The sequence below is a fragment of the Labrus bergylta genome, chromosome 6 (assembly GCF_963930695.1).
Source record: "Labrus bergylta chromosome 6, fLabBer1.1, whole genome shotgun sequence".
Lineage (NCBI taxonomy): Eukaryota > Metazoa > Chordata > Actinopteri > Labriformes > Labridae > Labrus > Labrus bergylta.
In genome coordinates this window covers 4,387,206-4,403,657 of record NC_089200.1, presented here as the reverse complement: position 1 = coordinate 4,403,657, position 16,452 = coordinate 4,387,206, and the positions used below count along the sequence as shown (strand labels likewise).

Genomic DNA, 16,452 nt, shown 5'->3' with positions numbered 1-16,452 from the left:
GTGTAGTGGCTAAAACAAATCTAAATAAACTAATATCAAACATAATCAAATGCCCACTGATGCACCATGGGGGATGTGATGTACGCAGGCAAAAGAAGTCCAGTGTCCATGCACGAGATCTGCCGTTTTTTGGTGGTTTATTTAAAGAAAGCAAACAAAAGAACAAAGAAAATCGTGTCTCCAGCTGCCTCTCTTGCGCTGGTAAAAAAAACCCATCGGCCCACCCAGGTGCATGCTGGTCCTCTACCTGCCTCTTACTTAAATAACCTCTGGTGCCCACAGTGTTACCCAAATACCTAACAAAAAAAATACTCATGCAAAACTAAATTTACTAAACAAATAACTAGCAAAAGAAAATATTACCTAAAATCTATTCTAAATAAAGAAACCGTGTAGAATAATTAAATAAAGAACACCACACAAGTATTAGTGAACTAAATACCAAAACTTATTCTAACAACAATTAAATAGCTCCAACAGTAAGTGTAGGTGTGTGAAGCTACTTGTTATGAGGGCTGCAGGCTAGGAGTGTTTTCATTTCATTATCAAATAACTGAAGTTATACGATCATTTCCCCATCAACAAAAGTGCTTCTTCCAGAAGCTTCTAGTGATGAAAATTTGGACCCAGGACAAACAGTTAACGACATAGTAAGGCTGAAAAAATGTGGTTATCCTCTAATTTTTACAAAAAACTGATGTACATGATATAAAAACAGCTGCAGGTTATGTTTGTGTTGACAGAGTAATAGACTGATCAATGTGGTGTTTCCATGTTTTTCTTGAGCTTACTTGCTGGGGTCCGCTCCTTTAAAGAAGGCGTTGACCGTCTCTGTGAACGCAGCGGCTACGGGGAGAGTGTCCTGAGCCCCCATGGTGAGAGGACTGGGCCCTCTGGAGCAGCCTGGAGGGGGTCAGACATACATACACACACAAACACACATTAAAAGAGCCGGAATATTGTATGACACACAGTCATCAAAGTCCATGACTTAACAGAGATCAATTCTGACTTGTAACTTTCCTCTCTGCTTGTTCAAGGTTAAAGTAGCTTCAGTCCATTAAAGGCTTCATATGTGATTTTTCACACTTAAATATAATATAAATCAAGTTTATCCTCTGAAAATAACTCTGTGAGTCATGACTGTCTACAATGGGTGTAACACCCGAGTCCCACTGTCTGTGATGTTTTCAGAGTTTTCAGAGTCCTATCTTCACTTTGTTTACATCGCCTGGACGGCCGGCTGACTCCTCCCCTCGTGTATAAAAGTTGTTTAATTGAGGGACTAGAGAAAAGAAGAATAACATACTGTACTCACTGCTTAACTGTGTTTCTAGATCACGCTCATTTCAGGTAAATTTACATGCAGTGTGAAGATACCAGCATAATAAAGATCGCTAGCATTAGCATGCTAACACAACATGTTTTGGTTTCATGCTGGTGCTCAAGGGCGACATCTGCTGGATCAAAAAAATCACATATAAAGCCTTTAATAAAACGCACAACAGTAGAAAGATTAAGAATAAGTACTTCCTCAAACTCCCAAACCAGGACACTACACTCTTCCTAAACAAAAGGTGTGTGGATGGAATGAGGAAAAAAAACACATGGTGCGCAAGCAAACTATTGTAAAGAACAGAAACTTTACAACAGTTTGAAATGAGAACAGATGTTTGTGTTAGTAAGGCGGCATGAACACAGCACGTTACATGTGTGTAGAGGAAACCCATTTCTCTCTGCTCTTGACTGTGAAAACTCAAAATCAGTTCTTTAAGAATCTCCTTCAAAAGGAACACATTTCTATCTAGCATGCTACACACTGACAATTTATGTTTCATTGAGTATGCACTGAGTTAGAAAAGAAAGGAAAGAGGCAGACAAAGAGAGAGAGAGAGAGATGTGCATGCTTGTTGCTGCTGAAGCTGAATCATTCTGACAAGATCAAAGATCGGACAGCTCAAAAGATCAGAACCAAGACCCAAACGGGCAAAAGTGACGGCAGAGAGATTAGCAAAGTACACGAAGAATGATGATTCTTCAGGGAGTGAATGAAAAGGCAGTCAGTCAGCGCCTTAAGAGATGAGAATGAACAATGTCAGGAGGATGACAAAACTGCTTAGCTGATAGCACTGAAAGGGGGCGGAGCCAGGAGTTAGCATGGCGTAGGGGGTAGGAATGATGAAGGAGTGCTATGGAGTAAGAGAAGGAAAGAAGGAAGGAAGGAAGGAAGGAAAGAAGGGGCAGGGGCAAGGGCGGGGGGGCAAAGCTTGCACATTTAGGCCTCAAGAAGAGTGTGTGTGTGTGCGTGACGCTACCCTGGTGCAGAGCAAACTTACCTTCAAAGGTTAAATAAAACTTCCCTCTGTCAAACCATACAAGGGATGGCTGGTCATTCTCTGTGTGGGGTCGAGGGATTGAGGAGGAAGGGGAGGGGGGGTCAGGAGGAGAGAGGACGAGGAGGTTTGAGAGAGGGAGAGGGCAGTGGGGTGAGGAGGGGTGAGAGGGGGAGGAGGGGGAGAGAAGGACAGTAGCGTGAGTCTCACATGGCAGGTCTATCACTTCACAGTGAGGTGAAACATGGAGGTGGAGGTCGTTGGGGGGGGGGGACCAATGGGGGACATGAAAAACCACGGCAAGCCGAGACAGAACAACAACGAGGGTGTGGAGAGGATGTGTCTTTGTTTTTTTTGAGGGTGCTTGCGTGCGTGAGGAATTGACAGGGGGGTGAGGTGGAGCGAGGGGACAGATGTTTGCTTCTGGATGTTGGCGGTGATTCAACTCGATGTGCGAGATGTGTTTTACAGAACAGCGAGGTGAGGCTGTAGGGTCTGAGGACGCACTATCAGGAGAGCAGTCATGTCACTGGGTTTATCTTTTTATGTGCTTGTATTCTCCTAGAGGCCCTCTCTTCTTATAATGAAACAGATGGTCACAGCCTGTCATACATAACAACAACACCCTGCAGGGTGCAGCCATGGGACTGAGACCAGAGAGCAGGGAGATGGAGGGACTGGGGTGCACAGAAAGATGCTCTATGTCTCATTTTCTGATCCTCTAAACAACACAGACTTGAAGGGAGCACATGAAGACACCACCACACCAAAAACTGAGCGTTCTGACAGTTTCCAGTAAACTTCAGCACAAGTTGATAAAATAATGCACAATTACTTTGTATGTCCTGACCTTACCAGTCAAAGATTTCTAAAGTACTGTGAGCAGTGATTTTAGGTAAATCAGAGGGTCAGGGTGCCCTAAAGGGGGGAGAGTCACGTTCAAGAGTTTCTTACTTGACTTTTTTCATCTAAACACAAATCTGGTTTCTACGACGGAGGATTAGGGCCATGTTAAAAAAAATTAAAAAAATAAAAAATTTCAAGATTAAACTCGTAAATTTAAGAGAATAATCTTGTAAATTAACGAGTTCGAGACCAGCCTGCAGAAAATGATGAAAGTAGAACTCTTAAAGTATTTTCCTCTGCAGACAACTTCCTCCAAGTCAGTGTGGCTCTTTCTTCAGTTTCTTGCAGTATCTTTTCAGGGTGCTGATATTTTAAGACAATGTGAGAAAAGATGATGATGTGCCAAAAGCATGTGTAGTTTCATATCTGCATAAGCGACACAACTATTTGTGTCTGTTATCGGTCTGCCTTGTTGAAATGTCTCATGTGCAGAGCCAGTTTGTGTCCTGTTCATCATTTTACAGATAAACAAAGTCTTGCAAGTTGAAGTGAAAACTTCTCTTGAACTGTTTTTACCGACTACACAAGGAAGTAGCCTATTTCCTTATTAGTGAAACCTTTAGGACAAGATGCTCCATGTTTGTCATTTGAGAACAGGATGCTGCTGCTCTTCTGATATAGACTAAAATAACGACTTTATTCTTTTATTCTTTGAAGACTTTAAGACTTCTGCTTTCATCATCTTCGTGCAGGCTGGCCTCAAACTCATTAATTTACGACTGTATTCTCGTAAATTTCCATGTTTTATTTTTTTTAAAGTGGCCTTAATCCTCCGTCGTAGGTTTCAAAGATTTGAATTCTATTTTTTTTTCTTTCTAAAAAGTAGATGATAGATTTAGCATCATTGAAAACAAAAAAACATTTGGGGAAGGTAAAACTTGCTCTGAGTTTTCAGGCGGAAAAGGTCTGCTTGTAAAACTGAAAAAGGTCAGCTTGTCTCAGGACATTACAGGCTGCTATTCTAACTACTGTACGCCCTCAAACGTCCTGGACTTCAGAGGATCCAGCCCCCTGAACTAAGGTGCATCAGAAGTTTGTCTAGAAAGAGTAACAGTGACTGTGTTTACATACGGCACTGTCCTCTAAATTGCGCGTATTTCATGTGACAAAATGCAGATTAATGCATCTGTGGTTCAGGTTTTTGTCACAGAAAGTCTTCTGGCAGAACAAGGGTTAACTTGTTCTACTCATCAGGTTTGTTTTGATGGGAGGTCCCAGCAGTGACAAAGTGTTGGTGCGTTGCTGTGGACCTGACGGAGCATTGGGTGATGGAATGATAAGAGCAGCTCAGGGCTTCATAAAGAGAACAAAAGGGGCAGGTGTTCACTTGGGGGGGAGGGGGCGGGGTTTAGAGGTGTATTTGAGTGAGAGAGTGTGTGAGTGACAGGTGTGAAAGGTGGGCGTCAAGGGGGTTGAGTGTGGGAGTAGACCGAGGCTGGGTTGAACTTGAGGTTGTCTTGCGGACACTCGAGCGGTACAGAGCAGAGAGCATGAATACCAAACAGCTGCTGCCTGTCTAATTCAACTTCACTCTCATGCCAGACTTCAAACGACTCTGTAAGCAGCATCTCTAATCTGACAATATGTATGTATGTGTGTGTGTGTGTGTGTGTGTGTGTGTGAGAGAGAGCGAAAAAGACGGACAATATGGATGTCAAGGGCCAACAGATGAGGAGCTCTTCAGGCGAACACACTGCACGTGAACACACTCTTGTGGTGCAGACTGAGAGCAAAGGTATGTGGGAGAGGCTGCACTGCACTCTGCACACACACACACATGTATTATGTGTGTCACCAAGAGTAGAAACAAGGAGGTTGCCATGGTGACATGGCTGGAAAGCCACTGGTACACAGTCATAAAACAGAGAGAAAAGGTCCCACAAGCGAGGGTAATGGGCAAAATGGCAAATGACAGTCAAACGTTTGTTGTTGTATCTAATATGAAAAACGATGCAGCTTTTTTTGAATGACCACAGCTTTCTTTCCTTTTTTGGGCAGATTTTTCTGTGTTTGGCGAGGGAACGAGAGAGTGACATGTGCAGATGGGGTAGAGAGAGATAGATAAAGAGAGAGGGAGAGGCTATAATATCTATTAAATGGCTGGGAAATGTGTGGGCAGGTATGAGTTGGCAAGAGCGAAATGATGACGAAAAAAAATGACGATTTCACTGAAAAATGCTGCCACGTTTCAAAAGAAAAAGAAATGATCCTGTGGTATTTTCCCTACATCTGTGAGCGAAACCTGAAGTTACCTAATCATAAGTAGGTATTGGGAAAATGTCTCCTCAAAAAACAAATCTCAAATCAAAGATGGAAGCCTAAAAAAAGAGAAAAAAGAAACGAGTGTCTCACTGTCCCAATACCTCCATTTTTGACTGATAACATTTGAGGAAGCACACAAACACTCAGCGATGGCCTTTACCCTTCTACGCCAAGTGCATTCTGGGTAAAGAGCATCAAACAGATGGGAAACCATCACAAGAACATTCCCGACAAACTCTTTTCCTCTCTCTCTCTCTAAGGGGATCGTTACTCTACCTGCAAATGAATCAAAGTGTCTCCCAAAGGTGGGCAGTTTGTCTACATAAGCATCGTCTTCTGACAAAGGCAAAGAAACAAAAAAAGAAGACACAAACAAAACAGTAAAACAAAAAAAAACAAGAAAGCAAATCAAACAAAGGGAATTGAAATGATGAAAACACAGTCATGCACTCAAAAGCTTAACTGAAAAAAACGTCAACAGAATCAAAGTGGTAAATTAACAGGAAGTAGAAAAGGTAGTTTCCAACCCACTATTACTGTCTGGTCCATGTGCTAATGGATTCCTAACTACCGATACTACAGAGACCTCAGTAAAATAATTATATTATTTATGGAAGAATCTGAATCTAGGGAGGATCTTTCCTTTGCCATATGTTTAAACAACTCTGATATTCTGTTTTTATGTAACTATTTCTGCCTCCAGAGTGCGCTTTAAAAGATAATCTCCTATGACTCAGCCATGTTTTCAGTCTACTGAGATTTGTTGTGATCCACTCACAGCTGTGCACTGCAATGGGTTTTTTTCTGCACTGACTCTAAAGTTAGAATAAGGAGTGTAAACTGTAGAGCCATTAATGTATTAAAAGGATGGCTTGATGGCTTGTAGAGAATGTTTGCTCTTCAAAACTCAAATTAACAACCCTGCCTCACATTCTCACTTCCCACTCACTACACGGTTATGTGTCTGAGGGTGTAAATTATGAGTGTTTCTGTCTGCGCCTGCCTGAACCAGACAATATTTTTCTGATATGTTTGCTGTATCAAAACGACCCTTAGGAGCCGTTTTCTCCCATTTCAAGTGAAATGATATCAAGGAACTAATTACTGCAGCAACACTTGCTCCAATCGGTCTCGAGATAGTAGGAAGCTAACATGCAAGCGTTTAATGATGCATGATTTGACACTGAATTACTCATATTCATCATTTAGTGAACCATCAGGGCCAGGATACCTTCACAGAGGAAACAAACAAACAAAAAGGACAATTAAAAATAAATAATAAACAAATACAAAACTGAATGACACAGACTGTGAGTAAAAAGAAGGAGAGGGCCGGTGCATAAAATCAACAATAAACTTTTAATTTGACACATAAATAGTTAAATTCCTCGATCGTCCCAACCCTTTTGTGGCTGCACAGCTCAGTGACTGTTGAGGGAGCACACACCTGACACAGACACGGAGAGCTCTTTGCCCACAGTCGGGGTGGTGGCGGCACTCATGGAATTGGTGGAGGAGATGGAGGAGGTGCTCTCGGCTCGCGCCAACGGAGCGATGGGAGGGGGGCTGGCAGAGTGAACTGGAGGACTGAATGGACGATTCTTGAGAAGATAGAAAGACAGTAGAGGGAAGACACATTAAATATCTTGTCTTGATTCAATCCGACCAGCCGAGGCAAAATGCAGGGGAGCAGTGACCGAACCCCCCCAGGTATGATTTAATCAGAGGTTGATGCAGCTGTGACACAGTTTGATGTTAACACCACCATCATAATAAAGAAGTGAACATTTCTTATGATACAAGACTTACTGCATCTCCTACAGTGGGTTTCCCTGGAGGCAGTTTGGGCCGTGAAGGTGGGCGAGGTGGAGGAGGTGGTGGGGTTTGGTTTACAGAAGAGGGAGTGGAAGGTCTGACAGGAGAAGATGAACCTGTGTGGAAGAAACATGCAGTATTACTTCTTCTGTTCAATCTTTGATGGTCTAGATTGTGGAAAAAGGCTACAGCACTTCTAAATCAGAAAAACAGCACTGGAGAGAATACACAGCAGACTGTATATTATCAGCAGTGCAATACAAAATTGTGTCATCAGCATAAAGATTCATTTTAATTTTAAACAGAACAGGACCTAGGACAGAACCTTGTGGAACACCATTTGAAATTTAAAACACATAAAAGTAGATGCAGGGTGAACAGAACCACTGTGGAGACCATGGCGAGCAATTGTTACTGAAGAACACTTAAGTGACTTCTGAGGAAAGACATGATGTAAAAAAAGGACGATGTGGAAGTGGCGGACTAAGCAACAGGGCGCTATACGACGCTATAATGACAATATTTGCCTTCATATCAATGCTACGGGTAGTTCGAAGGAACAAAATAAGAACAAAAGTGTTTCTGTCTGCGCCTGCCTGAACCAGACAATATTTATGAAATGTTTGCTGTATCAAAACGACCCTTAGGAGCAGTTTTCTCTGATTTCAAATGAAATTATAACAAGGTACTAATTACTGCAGCAACACTTGGAAGCTAACATGCAAGCATTTAATGATGCATGTTTTGACACTGAATTACTCATATTCATCATTTAGTGATTCATTACGCGCACAGAGATCATAGCGATCTCTTGCAGACAGTCTATGCACTGTACATTGATCACATGATATAAACATCCATCAGACTTCCTGGACATCATTTATTGGATAATATCCTATGAAGAAAAAAATACTAGGGCGCTGGCAGGAGAAACTCCGAGCTGAAAAATGTGTCTGTTTGCATTCACACAGCTCTTAATACAAATGTTAGGAGTTTTCTGCAAATGTGACAGTGCTAATAGATGTTGTTGCTAATACTACTGGTGACTACTACACAGGTATAGCTCCATTCTTGTAAGTGTGATAATCAATAACCATCCACTGAATGGGGTTGTTGTTTTCTGGACCTGATTCAGAAAGTGACTTCCAACAGTCCATGCTTTTTTAAGAGCCCGTGTCCACCTAGTGTTTTTTTTCTGAGCGCCAGCGCGGTGTCTTTGTTTCAAGCGCTGCGCTGTGTTGAAAATCTTTCAACTTTTTAGAAAAGCACTGTTGACATCATTGGCACTCTAGGTGGACACAGGGCCTAACACAGCCTTTTTTTAAACCAAGTTCCAGTGACTACTCTCTACTCACCACTTTTTGTGCCCCCAGCTCCAGCTGTGGGACCGGGTGACGATACTACCGCCCGGTATGTTGGGGGAGGAGGTGGTGGAGGTGTACACCGGCTACCCTGGTTAGCATCGACAGGTGAGGTGAGACTTTCACCTCCGTCCTCTTTGGATTTGGTGTCGTCTGTGTTCTTGGCCTGCTCCTCCTGAGGCTGGGCAAGCGGTGTCGGGAGGGGGCGTGTCGCAGGTTCCTCGGCGGGAGGAGTCACTGCGGGAGGAGTCACTGCTGGAGGCGTCACTGCTGGAGGCGTTCTTGCTTTGGGAGCCGGGGCTGGTGGGACGCTGGAAGGGGACTCAAGAGAAGGGGGAGAGGAGGCGGGAGGGGAGGCGAGATCCTTTGGTGGTGCAGGGGGTGGAGAAGTGGCAAATATGGGTGGATTTTTGTCCTCAGGTGTAGGAGGACCTGAGCGGGTGGGAGGTGCAACAGGCTCCTCTCTTGGAGGTGGGGAGATTGGTAGCGGGGGAAGTGGTTCTTCTTTTGGAGGAGGGGAGGTAGGAAGAGGTGGTGCGGGGTCATCTGGAGGAGATGGTGACGTAGGTAAAGGCGGGGCAGGAGATTCAGGTGGAGGCGGGGAGGCTGGCAGCGGCGGCGCTGGTTCCTCTGGTAGAGGTGGCTGAGCGGCAGATTCTTCACTGAAGCAGACCCATGACTCGGCCGTGTCTTCACCAGCAGAGGGCGCCTGTTCAGGCCCAAAGATGTTGTCTAGGTCAGCTATCGAAGGCTTCCTGGCAGAACTCTCTGCTTCTGTTGACACTTCTGTAACACACACACACAACAGACCAATCAGAGGCTGTGTTTGCATTGAAGCGGAACAATATTTACAAAGAGAGACAAAAACATAACAGAGAAAGTTAGATCCAGAATTCAATGATAAAAATATGAAGCTGCAAAGATCAAATATAAAAGTGATAATGTGACAGAACGGGGGGGAGGGGGGGAGAAAAGATTAGAATACGTCTTACCAGCATCATCTGGAGAGGTTGGGCTGGTGGACGGTGGGGATGTTGGGACATTCTTAGGTGGAAGAGGAGGTGGAGCTGCAATAAAATAACAAAATGAATGGTGCAATAATAATTGATTAGGCAGTGTTAGTTTAAATGTATTGTTAACGTATGCTGTTGAGAATGTATGGTGGGCAGCAAACAACGAGGGGAAAACATGATGAGCCTACAAGAAACAATAATTTGCAACAAAAGACAAAAAGATGATGGTAGTTATCCAACCGGTCAATCACAAACACATCGATGTGAGGAGAGGCGATCATCCCACAAATCATCATTTATGCAGCACCGAGACACCACCATGCCGAATGTAGGGAGAAAGCAGCAAAGGGAGCAGGGGATGGTGCAGTATGGGAAGGCTCATACTGAACGCTCCCATAAGATTCACCACAACCAACACTAAATCATTAGGATGTGAGAGGGCTGATGAGACATGAAACGGGTTACAGTCTGCTGCTTTAAGCATTCTTTGATCGAGTCAGTTTGCAGGTCTGATTTGTTAGTTGGATGATGAGGGGGGGGGTTCATGAGGGGGGTTCATGAGGTGGGGCTGTGCAGTCATTCGAGGGAGGAGGAGAGGAAGTGCAGCACAAATGGCAGGGAATTCCGAAAACTTACTTCCTGTGGGGAAGGATCTTGACAAAGAGGATTCTGGCTCTGACAGAGAAGCCCCCCACGCATCCGACTCAGACACAACCACTACGTTCAGGAGGGGACAAAACAAGCCTAGTCAGGGGCATTAAAACCAAAAAACACGGAAGGATTACCGATTCTTTGGGGGCTCAAAAAAAGGCAACAGGTGAAAGAGGGAGAAACAACACAGGTCCCTATTTCAATAAAATCGTTCATTAGAGAAAACTGTGGCAGACCGCGGAGGGTTTTTAAACTGCCAACAAAATCTGAGTTCAGCTTTAACAACAACATGCAGCAGAAAATGCAGACATTTGAAGCAGTGCCTACAACCCTGATTTGTGGTAAAGATAAAGAGAAACTTTATTGATCCCCCATGGGGGACTTTTTTTTGTCACAAAAGCTCCAGAAACAGGAATATAATTATCAAAAATGACAAGAAGTTAAAAATCAAACTGGTAGAGCTGAATCTATTAATAAATATGTTGTCATATATTTTATTTATCCACATCTATTTTGACTATCAAACGTTTTGTATGAGTAAAACAAAGAATGAATAAACTAAATAGAAACTGAGGTCCAAAAGCTGATCATCTACAAATCTGCTCGGCTCCATCGGTGAACATTTTTTAAATATCATTTAAAGTTTTTATGCTGTTGCAATGCAATATCTTAATTTGAAACAGTAGCTAGCTTAGCTCTTGCTTGCTTTAGCTTTGCTCTTTTGGAAATGTGATGTATTTTATTTTTAAGACAACATTGTCCAGTTCATTTTTTTTTTTTTTAAAGGAATATAATCAGTTGTATACGGTCATTTGTTAATCTTTTGGTACATTTAGCAACAAAAGTATGATACAAAACGTCCTGTAAAATTACATCAAAAGGTTGTATGTGTCAGTTTGGATGTTATCAAAACAAGTTTGATTGTTCTTTATCCAATCACTTTCATAAAAGACAGATAGTAGTTAAAAATATCACCACTCATTACGATTCATTTCAAAAGCTACGTCCTCCATAAAGTAGAACCAATATCTGGAAAACGTTTCTCTTGCTCCTCAGGAATTTGCAACTAAGAGTAGAACTGCATGAACCATGATGACAACCTTAATCCACACCGCTGGTCCCTGTCATGTGGAGATGAAGTAAAAATGTGTCTGCGTCAAAATCAGCTCTGACTTGTTTGTCTGAATGAATGAATCTATAAAAGGAGGATTTGTGTCAAGTTGACGTTAGTTATGCCCGACGTGGCAACTGCATAACTGCTATGAGCTCCTCCACAGCCTGGAGCGGTAAATCCTGCTGGATTGAACGAGAGCGGCTGACGGAAGAATCTGCGTATTAACAAGCCGCGCTGTGTACATGAACACAACCTCCCAGTGTCAATCTCAACTTTGACCTTCTGCAAAGACAAAAAGAGAGACTCCATCACTGCTGAGCCTGAGGGAGGAGCAAATGATGTCAGAGGAAAAAGGTGAGAGGGAGGGGGAGAGAGAAGAGAGAGAGGGTATCTGCTTTGACAGCCAAGAAGGTTTGAGATAAAGGTCCTGAAGACAAAGTGTGTTGAGTCACAATGTTTCACTGTGTAGCTCACAGTTTGACTAAATAAATACATAAATAAAACGACAGTGGTTAACACCTGTCAGCACAGATGGATCTAAAAATCAATACAGACCGGCACAAAGAGGCTAAGAGTTACAAACACACAGAGGGGAGGCTTACCTTCAGTTTTTGGTTCTCCAAAGGACGTGTCCAGAGGAGGCCCAAATAAGGCTGTGGTGTCTTCAGAGACCGGGGGTGTTGGTTGACTTCTGGAACAGACAAAAGGATGATATGAGAGAAGAAGCTGTGTAACAAAGCTACAGATCGTCATTTAAGGAAACCAAACTTGATGGATGGATCGAGATACCAACCCTTTATTGAATCTATGCAGATAGATAGATAGAATCTTTATTATCATTGTATACAAGAAACTTTGTTAGCAGCAATCCTATACAGCAGCGTTTACAAAAACAGTTCACCTATATTAAAATATATTTGTGGTTATATGAAGACAAGTATGTTTGTGAAAAGTGGCCAGAGCAATTGCTGTTCAGTGAATGAGTAATAATAATAATAATAATAAATAAATAGACAGTTGTGCAGTGAAAGAGTATATACAGTTGTTATTGTGCGGTGACTGGATGAGTAAATAAACAGTTTTAGTGAATGAATGAATAAATAAATAGACAGTTAAAGTTAAAAGTTAAAGTGTGGTGACTGAGTAAATAAATAAATAAACAATTATAAATTATACAATTACAAGATGAACTTATGGCAGTTTTATTATTTAGCATTAAGTACATTTATTTAAAGGCTTTAAGCTGTTATGTTTGTCAATGTCTGTTTGTCTTATTTTACTTATAATTATAATTATTATAATTATTATTTGAATCAGGTTTTGGTCTTGTTGATTTGAAATTTTGGGCAAATGAAATCTGCCACAGTCTCTGGTTAAAAGTAAAACCATTTTTACACCATTTTAGGAGTACATTTTTAGGCATTACTATAATGAATGCATCAGCAGAGCACATAACAAAAGCATTCCCCTCTGTTAGCTAGAACACTGCATCCAACTCAAGGAGTGGAAAATAGAGAACAGGCTCCTTTCAGACACATTTTTGGGAATCTAAAGTATAAACAACACACGCATAATACAATAAGGGTCAAGCAGTGACACACACAATATCACACACACTGTACAATATTTTCTATGGCAGTGGATGGCCGACTCTGAGTCATACCTGGGGGGTTGTGGTGCTGGAGCTGGTGCTGGGGTCGGGGCCACAGTGGGTAAAGTTGGAACGAGACGCCTCGGTCTGGCGATTTCCTCGCCTGGAACCAGAATTAAATCTTGTTAACCTCGTGAGGCTCTTGAATCCAATTCTGTAATTTCCCCTCATTAAAAGTGCACCTGGCCTACTCGGAAACAAAACAGATACTTACTGGATGTGTTCCTTTTTAAACCCTGTAAGATGGAGAAAAAAAAAAGAAGAAAGAGGAAATATAAAATATTTAAGAGTCACATGAATAATGCTGCAACAATTCTAAGAATGTTTATTGTTCTACAAAATCAAACACAGACAGCTCCATGTTCTGTTGTTGAAGATGGGCACAACATTTACAGTTAATCCAGCACAGAGAGGTCTAAATAATAAAAGCTCTGTTGTTTGAAGATAAATTAAATGGTTCAGACGACAGAACAACCGAGTTTCAGCTTAACGTTGACTCAATCTGACGGGACCAGAGGAACTAACCGACCATCCACTGGTTACTCAGGGTGAGGTCGTACTGGTACACTATGCGGCAAAGGAATGATTGTAATGATGTTTAAAGATGGCTGAACACAATCCAGGAACACTTGGTGCACAGTCATCTTCCACTAGGCCATCCCAAAAGGAAAATAATTCACTTTGCACTTTAAGCTACATTTCTTATTAGATAAACATTTAACTGTACACTGTGCATTTCAAAGTCCTGGGGATTTGTTTGTTTGCTAGGATCCCCATTAGCTGTACCTGAGAGCTCAGCTGTTGTTCCTCGGGGTCCACGGGGGATAAAAGGTTGGACAGGGTATGATACATTAAAACAACACTGGTCTCTAAGATTTTATGCTTTACTTTGCTTCTTATATTATAGAATATCTTAATCTTCACATCAAACTGCATTATTCCATATTTATCATGTTAAAGTGTTACACTGCTGGTTACAGAACTCAATGTTATTAATTATATGATTTCACTTTGGATCATAAATCGTCCCTTCAACTTGTCATTTACTGAAGAGCCCGTCTTAAACTGTCCTATATTGTTCACTGTATTCTCATTTTTTAAATTGTATTGTGTTTATCTTTATGTTTTTTTTGTATTTGTAGTACTGCAACAACAACACCTGAAGTCCCCCTTTCAGGATCAATAAAGGACGATCTCATCTCATCTTATCTCTTCCAACGGATTTATTAAAACCTGCACATTTACTGAAATGAGACACAGACATCTCTGACAACAGTAGCCCCTCAGCAGACACTGTTTATCACTAGAGCAGTGAAACTATCAGCAAAAGGGGAAACAGAAGCCCCACACTCAATAAAAAGAATGCTGTTAGTATCACATAAGAAAATGTCAACCTGGTGAGCTGCTGCTGCTGCTGCCAGCAGAAGGACAAATTGGAAAGCTTTCAAAACATGCTTTTGAAGTCTTAAAGAGACAACCCCCCTGGTACCCGAGACGGTGTGAGGCTGATGAAGTTAGAGTGCGAGAAGAACGTTAAAAGAGAGATGAGTTTTTGATGTTTGAGAAGCAGGAGAATATTTCCTCTGTGAAGCCCTGATTGTGGTGTGTGCGTGAATTCACCATGAGAGGAACACGAGGAGCAGATATGGAGAGAGAAGGAGGGAGGAAGAAGAGGGGGGGGGGGGGGGGGGGGGCAGAAAGCAGATGAGAGGAGAAGACTAGACGATGGGGGGAGTGACTGAAGTAAGACATCAAAGGGTCCGGCTGTCAAAAGTGCAAATTTTCTCCCACTACAGAGACCGAGCATGCTGCTATTCAAGATGGAAAACAAGTATACACGACGCACACTTGTGATCCTTAGAATCTGTAAAAAATAATACAGATGTAAACTTAATTATATATTTATTTAAAATGAATGTCAAATCAAATCAGCCAACAGTTTTGACCCATCACCTCAGCCACTGAACCCACCTACCTACTTCCTGTCTAACTCGATAAACTCTGAGGAGCAAAAGAGTAACAAGAGGCATGTGACATTTTTTACGGCTGACCCCAGGGTGACGGAAGAAAAAGGGACACTTACCGGGCTACGTCTCTGTGACCAGCAAAAAGGAAGAGAGAAGAGATACCTGGTCAGAGAGTGACAAATCAGTAAAGCAGACATCATGTGCATCAAGGGGGAGAAGGTTGTTTTGGCCTCGCTGGTTAGATGTGGAGAAGGAAGGATGAAAACATGTCCGTCCTTCTCGAAAAGGGAAAAGGAAGCTTCTGCAGCCCTTTGAGGTTTTAAAGGATCTTCAGCAAAAATGCAAATGGCTTATAATGCAAGTGGGAGAAAGCTGAGGACATACGCAGAATGATCATAAATCTGTGTCTTGCATTCATGATGAAGAATATTTAAACAACAATTAAATGCTGAAAAAAAAGGAGAATTTCAGCGTGAATCTGATGTAACAATGAAACAACGCCCCCGTTTGTGTCCTGTGACTCTTGGAATGTCTCTAACCCGTTCCCTGAGTTTTTAATCATATATAAAGTATTTATTGCCGTCTAAACCTTTTACTTTTCACTTTCACTTCCCCTTCCTGCGTCCCATCTGGCCACACGGTCTCTTTAATTTCTGTCTCCATCTGCCTGCGTCACTTCCACCTCGCATCATCCCTCTCTCTCTCTCTCCCTCTCTCTCTCCCTCTCTCCCTCTCTCCCCCTCTCTCTCTCTCCCTCTCTCTCTCCCTCTCTCCCCCTTTCTCTCCCCCCTCTCTCTCTGTCTCTCTCTCTCCCTCTCTCCCCCTCTCTCTCTTTCTCTCCCTCTCCCTCTCTCCCTCTCTCTCCCTCTCTCCCTGTCTCTCTCTCTCCCTCTCTCTCTCTCCCTCTCTCCCTCTCTCCCCCTCTCTCTCTCTCTCCCTCTCTCTCCCTCACATTTGTGCTTGTTCCAGTTGTGCAGTGAGCCATGGGTGATTAAAGTGATGTAACAAAAGGGGGCGGGACATGTTGGGCGGAAAGGATTCATCTCATTGGGTAAATCGGGGCAGGGCACGGACGACACTCTTGTGTCGGAACCAATCATCTGCCTCCTGCGGTCCGTAAACAGGAAAGACAACAGGAAGAGTTCAGAGTCGCACACTGTGACCTTTCAGCCTCAGTGAGGGATTACCGGCGACCATTTACACACAAACCAGTCGAGTAGAGACACGCTGATGTCAAGAAATATTTAAATCAGTAAAAAGGAAAACACAACAACAACTTGTTTCATATTCCATTTCTGTAACTCCTCTGTCTCTTTTTGTCTCTTGTCGTAGTAATGGAGACAGGTCATATCTAAACAGAGAATCAGTCGGGTTGTAAA

At 42.5% G+C, this 16,452-nt stretch overlaps 1 protein-coding gene across 8 annotated transcripts in view; it reads right to left on the bottom strand.

Moving 5' to 3' along the window:
• Positions 1-16,452, bottom strand: part of sgip1a (SH3GL interacting endocytic adaptor 1a) — a 64,337-nt gene that overhangs the window by 8,602 nt on the left and 39,283 nt on the right. For 3 of the 8 annotated variants that reach the window (XM_065955581.1, XM_029280952.2, XM_065955584.1), the window contains 11 exons: positions 15,190-15,201; positions 13,321-13,342; positions 13,119-13,209; positions 12,058-12,146; positions 10,327-10,407; positions 9,670-9,744; positions 8,672-9,463; positions 7,311-7,432; positions 6,949-7,102; positions 2,337-2,396; positions 792-903 (listed from right to left, as the gene is read on the bottom strand). In XM_065955581.1, coding sequence (XP_065811653.1) covers positions 792-903; positions 2,337-2,396; positions 6,949-7,102; positions 7,311-7,432; positions 8,672-9,463; positions 9,670-9,744; positions 10,327-10,407; positions 12,058-12,146; positions 13,119-13,209; positions 13,321-13,342; positions 15,190-15,201 — 1,610 coding nt within the window. Of the gene's footprint in view, positions 1-791; positions 904-2,336; positions 2,397-5,777; positions 5,838-6,948; positions 7,103-7,310; positions 7,433-8,671; positions 9,464-9,669; positions 9,745-10,326; positions 10,408-12,057; positions 12,147-13,118; positions 13,210-13,320; positions 13,343-15,189; positions 15,202-16,452 lie in introns of all 8 variants that reach the window. The other 5 variants (XM_065955582.1, XM_065955586.1, XM_065955587.1 and 2 more) reach the window with 5 other exon arrangements.